Source organism: Saccostrea echinata, unplaced genomic scaffold (assembly GCF_033153115.1).
Source record: "Saccostrea echinata isolate AGI-Se365-2 ecotype Australia unplaced genomic scaffold, CSIRO_AGI_Sech_v1 ptg000002l, whole genome shotgun sequence".
NCBI lineage: Eukaryota > Metazoa > Mollusca > Bivalvia > Ostreida > Ostreidae > Saccostrea > Saccostrea echinata.
The window spans coordinates 5,973,221-5,991,705 of record NW_026889751.1 but is presented as its reverse complement, the minus strand read 5'-3'; the positions used below and the strand labels follow the sequence as shown (position 1 = coordinate 5,991,705).

At 33.5% G+C, this 18,485-nt stretch overlaps 1 protein-coding gene across 1 annotated transcript in view; it reads left to right on the top strand.

Annotated features, from left to right (window-relative positions):
* The first annotated feature begins 463 nt into the window (after positions 1–463).
* LOC133205961 (uncharacterized) overlaps positions 464–18,485 on the top strand; it is a 29,755-nt gene continuing 11,733 nt past the window's right edge. The window contains exons 1-21 of the mRNA XM_061341870.1: positions 464–505; positions 2,014–2,065; positions 2,374–2,471; positions 2,566–2,655; positions 3,033–3,151; positions 4,020–4,130; positions 5,880–5,964; positions 6,049–6,116; positions 6,319–6,372; positions 6,940–7,070; positions 7,545–7,677; positions 8,116–8,235; positions 8,835–8,996; positions 9,495–9,588; positions 9,997–10,174; positions 11,731–11,854; positions 12,763–12,846; positions 13,149–13,532; positions 13,631–13,792; positions 15,324–16,769; positions 17,572–18,342. Of these exons, the coding sequence (XP_061197854.1) occupies positions 2,019–2,065; positions 2,374–2,471; positions 2,566–2,655; positions 3,033–3,151; positions 4,020–4,130; positions 5,880–5,964; positions 6,049–6,116; positions 6,319–6,372; positions 6,940–7,070; positions 7,545–7,677; positions 8,116–8,235; positions 8,835–8,996; positions 9,495–9,588; positions 9,997–10,174; positions 11,731–11,854; positions 12,763–12,846; positions 13,149–13,532; positions 13,631–13,792; positions 15,324–16,769; positions 17,572–18,342 (4,461 nt within the window). The 5' untranslated portion in view covers positions 464–505; positions 2,014–2,018. The remainder of the gene's footprint in view (positions 506–2,013; positions 2,066–2,373; positions 2,472–2,565; positions 2,656–3,032; positions 3,152–4,019; positions 4,131–5,879; positions 5,965–6,048; positions 6,117–6,318; positions 6,373–6,939; positions 7,071–7,544; positions 7,678–8,115; positions 8,236–8,834; positions 8,997–9,494; positions 9,589–9,996; positions 10,175–11,730; positions 11,855–12,762; positions 12,847–13,148; positions 13,533–13,630; positions 13,793–15,323; positions 16,770–17,571; positions 18,343–18,485) is intronic.

Sequence of the window (18,485 nt, the reverse complement as noted above, 5' to 3'; positions counted from 1 at the left end):
AGAAAGATACTTTTATATAAATAATAATATGTTTATAAATATCATTAACTGTTACTGTTAACTGTTACTTTACAAAAATACCAAAAAATACAGGCCCGTAGCAACGGTTTCAAAAGGGGGGGGGGCAACTTCCCATATCTGACAAGCAAAAAAAAAAAAGAAAAGAAAAAAAAAGAAAAAAAACCTAATTTACTGTACAAATCCTGGAATTTGCCAGTGCTCGACCTTACAACATCAAAAAAAAGGGGGGCAACCAGCATCTAAAGGAAAATTTACTAAAGTAAAATACATGTACTATACTCAGAAAAAAGTGGGGGCCGGATCCTCCCGCCCCCTCCCCCTCCCGTGTTCTACGGGCCTGAAATAGGCAGGCCTAAATAAGCATGAAATTATTTCCATTTTTATCCGGACGTGAGTTTTAGCGATACCGTAGTCCCTTGAAAGGAATGTTTTCATTGGCTATTGCAGTTAAATGGAGGAAGATTTGAATGAAAGAAAAGCATAGGTATGTTTTTGTTCCATTTGTTAAATAATAAATGCGATTTATATTAAGAAAGTGCATAACAGAGAAAGAAAAATCATCAGTATTCTTAGAAGCAGCAAATTACGTTAGTCATCAGTTTACAGTTGACATTTCAATGCTTCCAACCACAACTTATGATCATCCGGCATCCGAACATCATGCAAATTATTCTGTTTATATTGAACATAACATCATCAGTTACAGTATAATTTTTATGGGTTTATGGCTTGAGAATTAGTTACCCTAGCTTGGCATAAATCTTTTACTAGCATAATCTAATGGGCGATAGCAAAAAGAATATGATAGGGCCTATAACACGAAACGTACCTAAATGTTTCCCCCACATTCAGCTTCGCTATCTCTGGTGCGCTAGTGTAATTTCTGTAAATCAAGGACATACTTTAGTCTAATAATGCTTATGTCTTTTATTATTGAAGAGGGGTACTTAAGATAAATTGGAATGGTAAGGTGATATCAGATAATTCAATATAGTAGACAAATGTTCCCTGGTAATTTGTAATAAAATTAATCATTCATAGTAAAATTACCCAACTTTTGAAAAGCTGCAGCTGCTGTAATTATATATAATATACTTTCATGTAAATTAGTTGAATCTGATTCCTCGAGAAACATTTGTTAAAAAACACTATTGCCTGCTAAAAGATGAAGCCATGCCCTCCAGCGTAGCAAGTCAATATTGCTTGATGATGGGTGATATTCCAAAAATTGACTTAGAGACTGCGCAGAACTTATGCGCACAAGGTTCACTGTTATATATATTTGTATAAAACATTCAGTATAATATAATAAATATTGCATGTAGTTGAGTGTAGCATTGAAAATTTTCATCCTTCGAACACCATTGTCAACCTTGGCTTCGCGGATTATAAAGCGTAAACTGACCCAAACCAGGTTATCCTCGAATAATTTGGCCAAGAATTAGAGTCATTCCTAAAGTAATTTGGAGGTGTCAGCCAAAAATTGACACCTAGAGAAAAAAACCATTGTTACTGATGCATCAGTAGATGTTGATAATGGTTTTCCGAGGTCAGGAGTATCAATTTCATCTGTTATGTTCCAAAACAGGCAACTTAGTATGTATTTTTTTTTATACTGAACGTCTGATTGATACATGAAAAATGCATATTTGTGATTCTTCTGACAGGAGATAAAATCTCTTGATATTATATCTCCTTCCGCTCATCCCGATTATCATGATTAATTTTCCAATCTTTTGCAAGAATTGCAAAGTAAACACTTTCAACAAGGTTTTTAAAATTTTATTCATACTTTTCAAATATTGTTTTTTCTGCTTAATACCACTGGTCTAGCAAACTATTGGTAGGTGATGACTTATCTTGAGTAGCCAGTCTGACCCATAAACATCAGGTCCCGGACCTCAGATCACCATAAATTTGAACCCCTGTTTTAGTTTTGTTATAAAAATGCATTGCCATGTAGCCATTTAATAACAATGATTTATTTTGCAGGGGGGATGGACAATATTCAGGTGGCTATCCGTGTGCGTCCTTTGATAGCAAAGTAAGGGAGAACTAAAGATATTGTTGATATAATTATAGTTCATTGATTGTAGGAAGTTTGTTTTATTTGAATAGATTTATCAGACTCTTTACAAGACTGCTGAACACCAAATTATACTAGAAAATAGAAATATCATTTAACCAATAGTGAACTATATAAATACATTATTTACACTTTATTAAGATTGGTTAGTTTTCATATATATCTAGATAATTTTTTTTAATATGTGAACATCAAAGTTTTTAATAACAAATTAAGATAATTGAAATTTACCTGTACATCACTAATTCTTTTGTTGATACTTATAGGGAAGCCAATACTGGACAGAATAAGGTGTGGAATGTCAAGGACAACACATTGGAACCCCTCGATCAGAATGGCAAACCAGGGATACCTTACACCTTTGGTAAAGAATGTGGAATGTCTTTATCTCTTTTTTTTTCAAATACAGAGTTCTTTTGTTATTTCTGAAAGTCAACCAATGAATGTTCCATTTTCAGATAGAATATTTGATGAACACATGACAACCTATGATGTGTTCCAGGGAGTTGCAAAACCAATTATTGATGCTGCTGTTCAAGGCTTCCATGGTAACAAAAATAATTTAGAGGCAGTTTTTAAAAAAAAAAATGTTTAACAGTAGCAATGTATTACTAGTATCATAGTTTGTATTCAGATTTAACATGATTGACGTGATTAACATTGATTAATGTTATTGAACATTCAGATTGTCAAACACCCTATTGTATCAACAAATGTAGACATAAACAAACTGTTCATTGAAAAAATGCTTACAACTTTGAAATCCATTTTTTCTTGTTGCTAAAGTGTCATTTGAACAGGAGGTCATTGTTTGAAAAGTACTTAAATTATCATTCTTTTTCATGGCAATGAACATTTGCTAGTTCCCTACTCTTGCAAAACTAGCTTTATTTGCTTTTTCAGATTTTTTCATTTTTCTTTTAAGGAACAATTTTCGCATATGGACAGAGTTCATCGGGCAAGACCTTTACAATGTCAGGAAGTGCTATGAATCCAGGAATCATTAAACTGGCTGTAAATGAAATTTTTACAAGAATTGACAAGGTTTGCATCATTAATTTTTTCTCAATATAGAACTTTATACATGAGGCTATCTTTAAGAATGTTTGCTTGCTTTCTCACTTTCTCTTGAATTGGGATGAAAAAAATTGGTAAGTAGGTAGGAGAATTTTTTTTAATATGGGTTTATATAGATTAGCTTTATAATGATCAAGTACTTAAAATCAATACTGTGAAGATAAACTTAAAATAGTTGTTTACAGGATGGAGGGATTTAAGTTTTATATGCCTATCTATTTACAAGTCATAGAATGCTTTTGTTAACTTTTTCGTGTCCAGGTCATATCTTTTACACTTAGAATCATGAAAGCATCACTGGGGGGTGGGGTGAGGGTGGTGGCATTACACTCTAAAAGTAGGTCACTAAGTGATCCATAAGTGTCACTCTGCCCTGCAGGTGACACAAAAATGATAATTTGCATTTAATTAACAATAATTTAATTCTGGTTATAATGCGGTATGTGATTGGATAAAAAATTTACTTTATATCGTATAAATTGGGTTGCCTACGTCACAATGACTTGTGTCAAAAACGTATCGATCCAACTGACATTACATTTAAATTTTGTACAATTTGAAGTCATTTTTTAAGGGCAATAATCTTTTTTCTTACACTAAATGAATGAAAATTAAATTATAAGGAATGAATTTAATAGCTACCCAATTTATACGGTATAAAGTGGGTTAGAACAGTTTACGCTTTTCATATAAACCGTTTCGCGGTTTATAAAGCGTAATCTGCCCCAACCCACTTTATACCATATAAATTGGGTAGCTAGTAAATTCATTCCTTAAATAAAGTTGAAACCATTTTGTCCAAGGCCTACCTTATAATTCCTTTATTTCTTTGAAGATTCCAGACAGAGAGTACCTAGTACGCTGTTGTTATATGGAGATTTACAATGAAAAGGTGTCAGACTTACTATCCACTGAGGATAAAATCATCAAAATCCAGGAAGATACGGTAAACAAACTTTTACAAATCAATTCATTTTCATTTTCAATGTACATGTATTTTGAGATTTATCAGTCTCAGTTTTGGCATTGTTATCTATTTAAGGATACACCAAAGGCTTTTTTCAAGATTTTCAACAATTTTGAGATTTTTGGCTAAGAAAAAGAAGTTAATCACTGCTTTATAATGCATGTAAAATTCTTGGTAATTATGAAATGGTTTTCTAATTATTTAACAATAATGAAACATAAACACTATCACATGTGAATGTTCCGTTATTGAAGCTTCTGATTTGATCTGTGACTGCCTGCTCATGAAAGACGCAATAAATCACTGTGATCACTTGGGGAATTCTTCACTAGCCACAAAGAGATTATCAGTAATTAAACTACAGGGATTCTAGATTTAGAGAAGGAGATCTAACAGATCACTGATGACCATAAAATAGGAGGTGGAGCTTAGCTCTTGCCATTTTGCCGGGAAATCTTTCTGATTCAGAATTGAACCTATTTTACTTAATTAAAAGCATCTAAATACAGAAAAGAACCTCCCATTCTTGTGAATATGCATAGGAAATAGCGCTAAGTGACAGGTATCCAAAGCTGAATCTCCAAGGTGTCATATATTCCTAGCTTTGGCAGATTTTGTTGTGTAATGGGTTTTTGCCCTCTACTGTAAAGTAAGATCAGACAGTTTGTGGTATTATTTCAAAGGATTCAGCTCCCTCATTTATTGACCAATTTCTCTGAAAATTGGATGGGCTTCTTCTCAAATGTGTGTTCACAAAACCGTATCTCAGATTTTTGATATCTAGCTTAGTTTTGGAATTATTGAGGGAAATGTTAAATTAGGCTAATAAATTGGTAACATTGAAGGGCAAATGGCTGTAACTTTTGAATTAGAAGATTTATCAAAAATCTGAGATACAGTTTTTAAGTTCAATCTTTAATCTACCTTGAGGCAAAATGACCACTTTGAGGGGTTAAATACAAAAAAGTTGATTTATAAAATATCTAAGCACTAAAATTTACATTAATATTTAAATAATTTTTAAATAAGTTATTAATTAAAGTTTAAATTAGGATAATTAAATAGTAAATTTAACAAGCTTTCAAATGATATATACTTTTATTATGTTATCTTTGATAATGAAAGAATTACATGCAAATTAAATTCTAGCGTTTGGAAACCTTTGGTGTATCCTTAATACATGTATGTACTTAAGGGGTTACATTTAGATTTAATGTTTCTCAAATCTGGATAAAGTGTAGAAATAATTTATTTTTTAAGAAGAGAAAGACAGAAACAAAGCTGACATTTATTTATTTAAAATATTTCTTAAAAACATGTGTACTTCATAAAAGAATTTGTAAAACCACATAGCTGCTATTACATTCAGAACCCATGACAATTTTGTTGGATAAGAGAACCTTTCATCTCAAGAGGAATTTTATTTTTTCTGTCAACTTTTGATTTTCTTATCATGAATTTAATTAGAGGACTATTGCTTTTGCGGCAGTTATGAAAAATGATAAATTTGCAAAAGGAATAGTCAGGTATACTTGCATGTAAATCTGTTTCTTTTAATTTTAAAGTACTTACCAATAATAATACATAAAAAATCAACTGTTTATATGTACATAACGTGAAATACAACCATCTTAGTAGTTTTTCTCATATTGTAAGTGCTTTTGTACTTATTTGGAAAAATACAGTATTCTTTGTGTTCTTACCTCAGTAGAATTTTCTACTTTTCAGGAAAGAAATGTGAATGTGATTGGTGTAGAGGAACGATATGTGATGAATGAAGACGACCTGAACGCTGTTCTGAAGGAGGGAGAGGGTTTGTATTTGAAGCCATGAAAAGGTTGAGTCTTGTAAAAAAAAAATAGTTCTGTGTTGCTAAGTTAGTGTTTTATTCATGCAGCAAGAAGACATATGGCAGAGACTAAACAGAATGACAGAAGCTCCCGCTCTCACTGTATACTGCGTATAGTATGTTTAATGTTCTTCTCTCTATGAACACTGTTATTTACAATGTACTCAGTGATAAAGTAATTTTGTAGTGTTATAAACAAGTTGAATTCATTCAACTTGAATTTGCCTTTGATAACCCAAAACTCTTATCTTGTAATCTTCATACATTGTATTTGCTGTTGTTGTTGATGTCGTGAAGTTGTATGAGTTGACTTTGTAGATTATAGAGAGCAGACAGGTAGATGATGAATCAGCTGTGATGGTGGCACACCTGGTATGTATTTCATATTTAGCTTTCCCTCATCAAATGTATGGCAGTGTTTATACATGATACCTGTACTTAAAATTTATGCATGTACATGTATTCTTATAGAATACCTTTATAGGAATTAACTCGAGATATTTATATTTTTTCACATTCATAACTTAACATTTTGAGTATGGGGAATGTTTATATTTCATATTAACTTTCAACAATGTTATTTAAGGTTCAAAGTCAGTGGAGTTATAGAAAATTAGAATAGTGTATCTAAATCGGTAAATGATTTGTCTTTAATGCACAGAATTTGTGTCAGTGTGAAAACTGTACCTGTTTACAGGGTAATTTGTCATATTGTTATTAAGTTACTCACAGTTTACCCACAAAATCCATTAATTTTGTAACTGATTACCATAAAAAATGTCACTTTAAAGAAATTGCATTAAAAAAAAACAAGTGAGGAAAAAAAGAGAAATAAATTCACTTTCTGCAATACATATACATGGATGTATATGTACTGTAACTGTTAATAAATATTTTAAATAAGGAGTTCCAGCTGACACCTGTTTTATATTTGTACAGAATTTTGTGGATCTGGCAGGATCAGAGAAGGCAGGAGAGAACACGGGAGACAGATTCCGTGAGGGCTGTTCTATCAACAAGTCTCTCTTTACTCTGGCTCGCATCATTGCCAAACTCAGTGAGGGAGTGAGGTTAGGAGGACAATTTCACATTTCTCATCAGATTGTATACATTCAGATTTAAATGGAAGATTGTCAGAAGCAGGGAGAAATATGTTGTGGAATCATCATTGTTCATGGGGGGCCAATGTTTATGGATTTCTTGGGATAGCCTTCTCCATGAATTTACATTGCCATGAGTGATAACTTTGTCAACATATCAGTTCATTGAATCTTCTGTATAGACGAGTTTCCCACAAAAATCATACCCACAAACCAGTAGAATTTTGGTTGCCCACAAACAATGACCCCCACGAATTTAAAATGATTCCACATTATATCCTTGTTGAAAGATTTGAATAATTTTGATAGATTTACAGTGATAGCTGGCAAATAGAAACCTGCAGATTAATATTGGTTACATTTACCTAAACGTTCTCTTAACTGACTGATGCCTTCCAAATATCTCTTGAGCGATATAATCTAAACTCTGATTGGATTTTTCAGTAATCAGCATATTGGATATCGAGACTCGAAGTTGACCCGTATTCTACAGAATGCACTGGGAGGTAACTCTAAGACTGCTGTTATTGCCACCATCACCCCAGCTTCTTTGGAGGAATCTCATAGTACTCTCAAGGTCAGATTTTCTTAATGTTGCATGAAAAATTCAGGTTTCAGAAAAGATTGCAAATGCAGGTTTGGGATTTGAATGTAATTAAAGTCTTTTAGGAAACATTATTATTATTAAGGTTCATCGATACTCTGATAAGAGAGATAACTCTTAATGACATCATTCTCTATTGTTCCTTTATGAAATTGTCAATTTGAAATGTCTTTTTTGTCCAATTTTGCACCGCAAGCTATGCTACAATTGTTTGCATTTTACTTAAAAAATACATTCCTTTTGGAGAATCTAAGAGTTAAAGCAACATTTTATATGAATGAGCAGAGGGTTTATGAACCTTAGATTTGAAAAAAAAAAATTGCATTTGATTTTAACTGTCCTTAGTGTACTGTTAAATGTCACATGTAAGAATTCACTTGTTACCTGTACATGAAAAATAATGCCTTTCAGTTTGCAACCAGAGCCAAATCGATCTCCAATAAACCTATAGTCAATGAAGTTCTCTCTGATGCGGCATTACTAAAGAGAAGTCATAAAGAAATCCAGAAACTGCAAGAGAAAATAAAAGCGGTAATATTGTGATATGTATTGGCTTTATTTTCATTCCAGTTTTATTCAAAAAAGCTTTTCTTTTCTTTGTTTGAATACAGTAAAACACGCTTGTAGAAAAGTGCTGGGGACGTGCAATTTCGATTCATTATAAACATAATTTGTTATAACCATTAAGATTTACAATATGTTTTAAAACTACCAGGATTGAAAATCACTTTGCTGTAAGCGTGAATTCATTATAAGCATATTTACTATAACCGTGTTTTACTGTATATAGTAAAGCACAAGAAAATGGAAATTTATTTTGGCGTTAATTTTTATGGTAATCAGAATCTTGCTCCTCCTTGGGATGTTGCTGCATGAAGAGATAGTTTACATAGAAGACTTTTAGAAAGATTCAGAATTTAAGTAATATACTGGGGAAAAAAGTGATGATAGACAAATGCCAGATTGCAGTATTTTTGTACATAGATGATGCAGTCACTCAGAAGACTAGTTACAAAATTTTAAATGTAGTACATGTATATAATGGTCAAATTTAAAGTCAAGTATCAATGAGTATGTACATTGTAGCATTTTCATTATTCAATCAATTTGTACTTATGTATCTTCTGTAGATGGAGAATATAGATGTCTCTGAGTTACAAGGAGAGAAAGAGGATTTAGAGAAGAAACTGAAAGAAAAAGAGGAAATGGAACAAAAGTACCACGACCTTTTGAACTCTTTGAAGTATGTCATCCAGTCGGGAACCACACAGCAAAAAGAGCTCATCCCACAGGTATACAGCTGTAGATAATCCACTGTGATTGGGTCTCATCTTGCATGCAGATGTGTTTTACCAAAAATTTCATGTTTGGATACACAGTGTTCTATTATGATTGATATAGATAGTTGATCATGCTGTCATTTGAATGAACTTTAAATGTAGTTTTGGTTATAATTTTTTTTTATGGATGTGTATCCAGTAACTTCAAGTACATGTATTTAGTTGCATGTCTAATTTAATAGTGGTTAGTTTTGTGTTAATGATTAATTGTTTTTTTGTTTGTTTTGACAAAATTTTTGTGCTCCAATACATATTGTGGTGTTAGAAAAGACGTTGGTTTTAATCATTGTTTTCAGTTGAAAAATCAAGGATAAAGTTATTATAATAGTGGAAGCAAAGGATAAATAAGGAATAAAGGAATTGGATTCAAAGTGCCATTTTTTTTAGGTGCTTGAAAAGACAGTTGGGACAGAACGGTTAATTTAAATGTTGCCTTTATTTCTATTTTAGTCCAAACGACGGAAAACATGGTGTCCAGGAAAAGGAGCCTCTGTCAGCTCACCCAGGCGGTTCAGTTTCATCAACAGAATGAACTTTTTTAATGGTAGACATCTTTAAAGAGGCTGGGGGGTTGTGGCCATTTTTAGACTATATTGATCTCCTTTAGAAGAAGAGCTCCATATGAAGATATAGAAAATGATCAAATTTTAAAACTAAAATTTTTGAAATTTTTCTTTGCCAAATGATAGTTGACAGCTTAAGATATCATATCTAAAAAATTAAGTTAAATCTGGTGGTTAATTTGTGGTTAATTTGTTGACCCCCCAGCCTCCTTAAAAGTGATTTTAAAAACTTAACACTGATATTAAGATCATTATAATTCTAACCTATAAAGCATTCAAAGGTCAGTGTTTCCTAAACATAAATCATAAGTAGATAAATTAAATAAATTAAATCTATGCTGCTTGCTCTATAGTGTGAATTCTGTAACCATATTATGAACCTAATTCAGAGGCTGACGAAACTGGCATTGAAGACATATCTCCTCCTCACATCAGAAAACGCAAGTCCGATGGAAAACTCCAGGAGCCAGCAGAAAAGAAGCATGTGACATTTCAGTCTGATGAAGATAAGGAAGACGATGATGAAGCCTTCATTGTAGATCCATTAGCTAGGGAACTCTTAGACATGTAAGTAATACATGTACAATCAAACCAGGATATCTTAGACTCAGTGGGACTGAGGAAAAACTTCAAGTATCAGAGGATTCAAGATATTGAAGTTAAAATACCTAGAGAACAGGAGACCCAGGGGCCACAATGCTCACCTGAATCGCCTTAGCCTATCTGCTCTGCAGAAGGTTTTTCAAAAGATTAAAGATCGAACTTGAATGCACCTAACTTGTGGATGCTCCAGTACTCAATATGACATATAAGCCCCTCTCTATCCCCGGGGACATGATTTGAACAAACTGAAATCTGCAATACCTGTAGGTATTTCATAATTAATATGACAAATAAGGCACTGCTGTTCTTGAGAATGTTTTGCAAGATTGTTTCCTAAGTATTCTTTCGTAAAACTTAATCCCCAATTTTGATCCCACCTTACCCCCATGGGTCATGATTTGAACAATCTTGAATCTGCATACCTAAGGTTGCTTGAATATTAATACGAATAATCCTGATTCTACTGTTCTTTAAAGATTTTTTCCGTATATAACACCTTGTAAAACTTTGTATCTCCCTACCCCTGGGGACCATGATTTAAATATAACTGTATCTACAATATGTCAGAATTCCACATATGTTTAATCTTTTTGGCCCATTGGCTTTTGAAAAGATTTTTATATGACCCCACTTATTTTGCTTTTCTTGATTATCTCCCCAGAAGGGAGCATGGCCCTTCATTTGAACAAGCTTTAATTCCCATCACCCAAGGATACTTTTTGCCAAATCAGGTTGAAATTGGTCCTTTGATTCTGGAGAGGAAGATGAAAATGTGAAAGGTATATGATGACAATGTCAAAAACGATGTAATTGACACACAACAGAAAAAAATTGATCAGAAAAACCTTCAAGAGCCTTCAGCGCAAGTGAGCTAAAAGGTTAGGGATGTTCAATTTTATAGGTATACCGGTATATCGTGATTTTTTATTGTGTGATACGTATCGTGATACGGAAACTAAAATACCGATATTTAGTACACAACTATAAATTCCGGAAATTATTTATTCATTTGTTCAAACTGTTGGATGACAATTACAGGAAGTGTAAAAAATGTTGAAAACAATTAAATAACAGCATCCAAAGATGCTTTATATTAAATAAATAAAAAATTTAAAAAGTAAAGTTATGCTTTTATAGCATATTTCAAAGAAATATTATGGAAATTTATTTGAAATTGTAGTAAAAATTGTGTGTAAAAATATCATGATATCTCAAACACCATGGATATGTCAAAAGCATTTGGATGTTTCAACCACTTTAAGTATTTTACCCTCGATATCTCAAAGTTTTTTTCTCAGTCCCATTGAGTTTGAGATAAATGAGGTTTAACTGTACTAATCGCCTTGCTTAAGATGCTGCAAGGCCTATAATGTTGATCTTCATGTAACTAATGGATTTCTATGAGCATTCATTTGGTATATGACTTTACTTGTATTTTTATAGATGACAATCATCAAGTAATCTCTGATTACCTATGTTTACTAACACTGGATTAATGATATGTAAATTACTTTTTCAAGGCAAGACAAATATGAAGATTTACTTAAAGACTATGAAGAACTTAAGAAAGAAAAGATGGAAATTGAAGAATATCACCGTCTAGAACTGCATTCAAACAAAGAAGGCATGGACAGAATGATACAGGTATTTACTGTATGTAGAGATTATGATACTGTGTGTAGAGATTTTTACACTGTATGTATAGATCATTATACATGTACATATAGGTTTCTACTGTGTAGAGGATATGATACTGTGTGTAGAGATTATTACACTGTATTTATAGATCATTATACATGTACATATAGGTTTCTACTGTGTAGAGATTATGATACTGTGACAGTGTGTAGAGATTATTACACTGTATTTGTAGATCATTATACATGTACATATAGGTTTTTACTGTGTGTAGAGATAATGATACTGTGTGTAGATTTTTACACTGTATGTATAGATCATTATACATGTACATATAGGTTTCTGCTGTGTGTAGAGATTATCTTGCATGTACTTGCAGGTATCTCTATCACAAGTACAAATTATTCTTCATGCACAGATTTCTCTACTGTGTGTAGAGATTATAATTTGTAACAAACAGGCATCTATTGTACAAATTCAATTACTTGTGTATGTCCTATATGTAAAGATTAAATATATATACACAGTGTTTTCCCTAAGAACCGGCTACAGGCCAAATTGACCGCTTTAATGGATGAAAATGTCGCCTTGAAATTAAAAAAATTAAAATTTAATTGTTACAAGGGGCACAGAGATTTGTCCTAAACCTCAACCCAAAGCCTGTTACTATTGATCTATGACCCTTTACTTTGAAATAAAGGGAAAACACTGGTACATGTACATATGGGTATCTGTACCGTGTGTTGAGATCATTATGCATGTACATATGGGTATTGCTAATGTATGGAGGGTAATCATGTTCAAACATCAAGATGTGTAACATTCTAAATTTGATAGACTGAAAATCTGTATTTCTATAGTTAAGATGAAATAGCATCAAGGATTATGGAATAAACATTTAATTTTTTTTACAGTTAGAAGAGACAGAGAGAAGGACAAATGAAGACATGCAGAATGTAAGAAAAGAGTTGACAGAGCTGGAGGAAAAATTCATAGAAGTAAGTTGTACACCCACAGTCATCAGACTGTGTTATGTTGATTTGGTGGGGAGAATAAAAAAGAAGAAACATTGATGATATTCATGAATTCTCTCAATTTGTTCGTTATCTTCACTATTATTATTTTCACTATTCTTGTATTACAATAAATCTACACTAAATCTGTAATCTGTGTGTGTTTATTGTAAAGACAATGATGTTCATATATTGGTAGAAACAAAGATTTCAAAAAGATTTTTTTTTTTTTATGTTTGACTATCAAAACAAAGTAGTAGGTTATTGAAATTTTAATTTCCTCATAGAAAACTCAGAAAATGAAGTCCATGGAGGAGAAGATGATTGCATTGTCAGATGAGAATTTCCACTTGGAACACAGACTTGAGATTCAAAACAAGAAGGTCAAGGAGTGCCAATCAGAACTAGATGATATTCGAAAACCAGCAGAAGAGAGCATTGAGGAGAGATCAGAGGTTGAAAGGTTGAGGTCAACTAATGAGCAGTTAGGGTCAGAGGTGGAGAAGTTACAATCATCTAATGAAGGTCTAAGGTCAGAAGTTGAGAAATTGAAGTCTGCAAATGAGGAACAGTTACTGGCAGTTGAAAAATTAAAAACCTCCAATGATGAACTAAAAGAACACCAAAGAACAGTAGAGGTGCTCAACAATAAAGTGCAGGAATTGGAAAAGGTAAAAATGATTTTTTTTTAAAAGGTCATATTTGATTTTTGAATTCATGCTTATTTTATAGTAATGAAGTATTGGTTATTTATCTGTAAATCTTGTAGACAATTAAAATATTTGAAGAAACTGTGGAAGATTTCCAATCTGAGAACAAACAGCTACAAAATTCAGTGGAGGAGAAGACACAGAAATTGGAAGAATTAAAAACTGTGACAGAATCCCATGAAGACAACAGCATTGTTATTAAGGAACTTCAACAGAGAGTTGTATCCTTGGAAGAGGAAATAAAACAACATAGCGGGGAAGATGATAAAACTGAGGAGGTAGAGGAAGAAAGGAGAAAACTTGAGGAAGCAAATAGAAAAATTATTGATTTGGAAGAACAACTGGAACAGATGAAAGGGAGCTCCTCAGTCACTGATGAAAATAGGAGTGAACATAGAGTACATGAATTGGAGAAGGTAAGAACCTTTTTTAGCTCACCTGAGCTGAAGGCTCAAGTGAGCTTTTCTGATCAAAATTTGTCCGTTGTCTGTCGTCGTCGTTGTCGTTAACTTTTCACATTTTCATCTTCTTCTCAAGAACTACTGGGCCAATTTCAACCAAACTTGCCACAAAATATCCTTGGGTTAAGGGGATTCAAGTTTTTTCAAATGAAGGGCCACGCCTTCTTCCAAGGAGAGATAATTATGAATTCGTGAAAAATTAATTGGCATCATTTAAAAATCTTCTTCTCAAGAACCACTTGGCTTGAAAATAGAAACTTATATGTAAGCATCCTCAGGTAGTGTAGATTCAAGTTTGTTCAAATCAAAGTTTTACATTGGAATATACAGGGAAAATCTCTTTAAAAATCTTCTTTTCAAGAACAGTAAAGCTATGATTGGTTATATTAATATGGAAGCATCCTCAGGTTGTGTAGATTAAAGTTTGTTCAAATCATGACCCCCGGGGGTAGGGTGGGGCCACAATGGGCGATCAAAGTTTTACATTGGAATATACAGGGAAAATCTGTAAATATCTTCTCAAGATCAGCAAAGCCATTGTTGGTCATATTTAAATGGAAGCATCCTCAGCTAGTGTAGATTCAAGTTTGTTCAAATCATGACCCCCGGGGGTAGGATGGGGCCACAATGGGCTAATAAAGTTTTACATAGGAATACATAGGAAAAAATCTTCAAAAATTTTCTTTTCAAGAACAGCAAAGCCATAATTAGTCATATTTAAATGGAAGCATCCTCAATTAATGTAGATTCAAATTTTGTTCAAATCACGACCCCCCAGGAGAATAGAGGGCCATAACAGGGGATCATAGTCAAACAAAGGAATACAAATGATATATCAATTAAAATTGTCTTCTTACGAATAGCAAAGCCATTATTTGTCATATTAATTCAAAAGCATCCCTATGAAGTATAGATTCAAATTAGTCCAATTTAACACCCTCCACCCCCCACCCCCTCGAACCACTTTTATATCAAAACTTTTCAAGACTGAACTGCTTTGTGCTTTTTCCTAGCCAGAGTGCTCAGGTGAGCAATGTGGCCCCTGGGCCTCTTGTTTTCACTTCTTGGACACTTTTGTCAATTTGATTGAAAGTTTTATTTGATTATATATTGGTTGTATTTGTTTTTATTTCTTTAGACTATCAAAGTATTTGAAGAAACTGTGGAAGAGTTTCAAGCAGAGAACAAGCAGCTTCAGAATGCTTTGGAGGAGAAGATACAGGAAGTAGAAGAGTTAAAAACCACAGCAGAATCCAGTGAATTTAATAATATTATCCAGGAGCTTCATCAGAGAGTGCTTTCATTGGAGGAGGAGATTAAACAACATGTTTCAGAAAAGGAGGACCTTCAGGCAAAGAACAAGAACCTAGAAAATACTTTGGTTGACTGGAGAAAAAGCCTTGAATCTTCAGAAGACACTAAAACTGTAGAGGACAAGGTGGAATGTGGAAGGAGAATGCTGGAAGAGGCAAACAGAAAAATTGTTGAACTTGAAGAGAAAGTGGAAGCACAAGTGGAAGAAATGGATAAACTCTCTTCAATGGCAGAAGAAAAACGGAATGATTTAGAAAGCCAATTGAAAGATAGGGAAAATGAATTAAACAGACTCAAAGAGAACTTTCATGATAGCGAAAGGTCACAGGCAGTGAGAATACAAGAACTGGAGACAAATCTACACCAGGAAACAATGAGACATGTAGAGGAACTGGAGAATGTCAGAAAAGAATTAATGGGATCTGTAGAGAAAGAGACAAACATAGAGAAGGAGAACTGTGTGAAGTGTAGGGGGAGCAGGGGGGATGAGGAATTTAGTAATTTACAGAAGATTGAGGATGTGGAGAGACTGGATAAGAGTGTGAATGTGAGTCTCCAGGAAGAATCCCAGGAAACAAAATCAGAGAATGCTATGGATGAGGAGGAAAGAGCTAGGCTGGAAAAGAACATTGTGGAATTTCAAGATAAGATAGATACATTAGAACAAGAGAGGGGAAATCTCAAAGATCCAACAGAACTGATGGAACAATTTCAAAATATTGTGGAGGTGATGAAGAAAGAACATGCCAAAGAAAAACATAAAATGCAGGAGGAATTCGAATCTCAACAAGATAAAATAATTCAAGAGGAATTGGAACGTTTGCGTAGTCAATGTGAGGAGTTGGCTCATACTGTGAATGAAAAAGAGGCTTTGTGTGAAGAGTTTAGGAAAGCTGTTACTGAAAAAGAGGCTCTCTGTGTAGAACTTCATGAAAAAATCATGCAGAGTGAGAATTTGCCAGAAAATAATGTACATAGACCTTGCTCGAGTTGCCAAAAATATGTAGAAGACATTTGTGACTTTCAGAGACAACTTGCACATAAGACAGAAAAGGTTGAAAGGCTTGAGGAATGTATGTGTAAACTAAAGGAAGAAAATGAAAATCTGCAAAGACAGAATTCTGATATTTCAAACCTATTGGAGGAAATAAATAGTCTACAAACTCAAAGGAATGAGAATGAAAGCAAAATTATTAGTTTACAAGAAGAAAATGAGAGACTTCAAGAAAATGTTAAATTGAATCATTCAACAAGACATAGGTCTGAAAGTTCCAGTCGTATGAATAGAACCCATTCAGAGAGTATGGACTACACAGAGATGTGTGAGAGACTCTCCATGGAGAATGTGTCCCTACAGGAACGAGTGGAGGAGCTCAACGAAGAAGTTAGCAGTCTCCAGGATCAAATGAAACACTATCAACAGGTGAATAACAATCTTAAGATACAAGCTATACTATTTGTGATTTGTCACAGAATATAAAGCATTCATTTATTCTTTACATTTACTTTTTGAAAGAAACATTTTATGCTCAGTAAAACGGCTTATAATGAGTTCCTGCTTACAGCAAAGTGATTTCACTCCCTATAGTTTTAAAACATATGCTTAAGGAAGTTCTAAACACTGCACACTAAAGAGTTCTACTTATAGAGTAGTTTTATGCAGTTAAAATGAGCTGACCTTAGAAGTAAGATAGAAAAAATGGTTATTTACAATTAATTACACAATTTGTAATAGATTAAAATAGTCTTAGCATTATATTAGACCAAGAATAAGTAATTAAATTCATTATTTCCATTAATTTTCCCAATGTAAGTAAACAACAGTGATTTCTGTTCATGAATAGTCCATTGTCTGAGAACATTTTTCCTGCGGAAATAAGGCAGGTACCATATGTTGAAAATGAACTAAATAGACTCAGTATTCACACCTCTATATGAAATATTTTTCTCCAAATCCAAAAAGCACTTTTTGTTTGTGTTTATAGCTTCCTTAATAGATAGAAGTATAATGAATTACATTTATTACAAATCAAAATTGTTTCTACATGGCACTTCGCCATGTCACTATATGTTTTACTGTAAATGATGTAAAAATAATAAAAAAAGTTTACAATCCAACAGCTCAATTTCATTTTTCATGGAGATAGCAAATTCAAAAGCAAAAAGCTTTAAAAAAAAACACCTTATGTAATACAGCATTTTCAAAGTAATTGGCCTTTTTTTAGGAAGTGGAATGCCTGGAGGACAATCTAAGAGAAGCCCAGGAGGAAAGCCGGGTGTCACGTGAAAAGGTTTGGGAACTGGAGGGGAAGCTGATATCAGAGACGAGTCAGCAGATCTCAGAACCCAAAGACAGCCAAGAAACACAGACTGAAGACTTCACAGCTGAGAAATCTACATATACAGAACAAGCTTCACAAACAGAGGAACAGGAAGATGTTTTACAATCTCAGCGGAATGACATTGAAGAGAGCTGTACAAAGGAACAACTTCAACTTTTGTCAGTAGAGAATGAACACCTGAAGGAAAGGCTGTCCTCACTGGAGGAGGAGGCAAGGGAACATGAGGAATGGAAAAAGGTGAGGGAGGAAAAGGAGGAGGTTGAATCCCACAGGGCAGAAGCAGTGAAACAGGAGTTGATCTCTATGAAAGAAGTGCATCAAGATCTTAATGAAAGACTGCAGGATGTGACCAAAAACTGGGAAGAAGCTGAGGAAAAAGTGTTAGAACTCAGTCACTGTTTGGAGGAAACAAAGGAACGGGTAACCAGCCTGACAAAAAGACAGGAGGAATTAGAGGAGGAAATTGTTAACTATCAGAGACAGATTGAAGCTTTGCATGGTAAAGTGTCTGATCTAACAGATCACAAGGAAAACGAAGAGGTAAACAATTATTGTCAAAAACTGGAAGTTGAAATCCAGACAGTGAAAGAGGAAAATGAAAAATTACAGTCTGCACTTGAACAGAAAGAGAAGAAAGTAATACATTTTGAACAGGTAAGAAGTTTTAATGTTTTGGTATTTTTATGCACAGTAAGGTATGTAACTCATATCTTTCTTAATATCTATCCCAGTGAATTTTGCTCATTCCCATAGAAAAGTATCCCTTTGTTATCTTCATGCAGACACAGCTTGGTCAG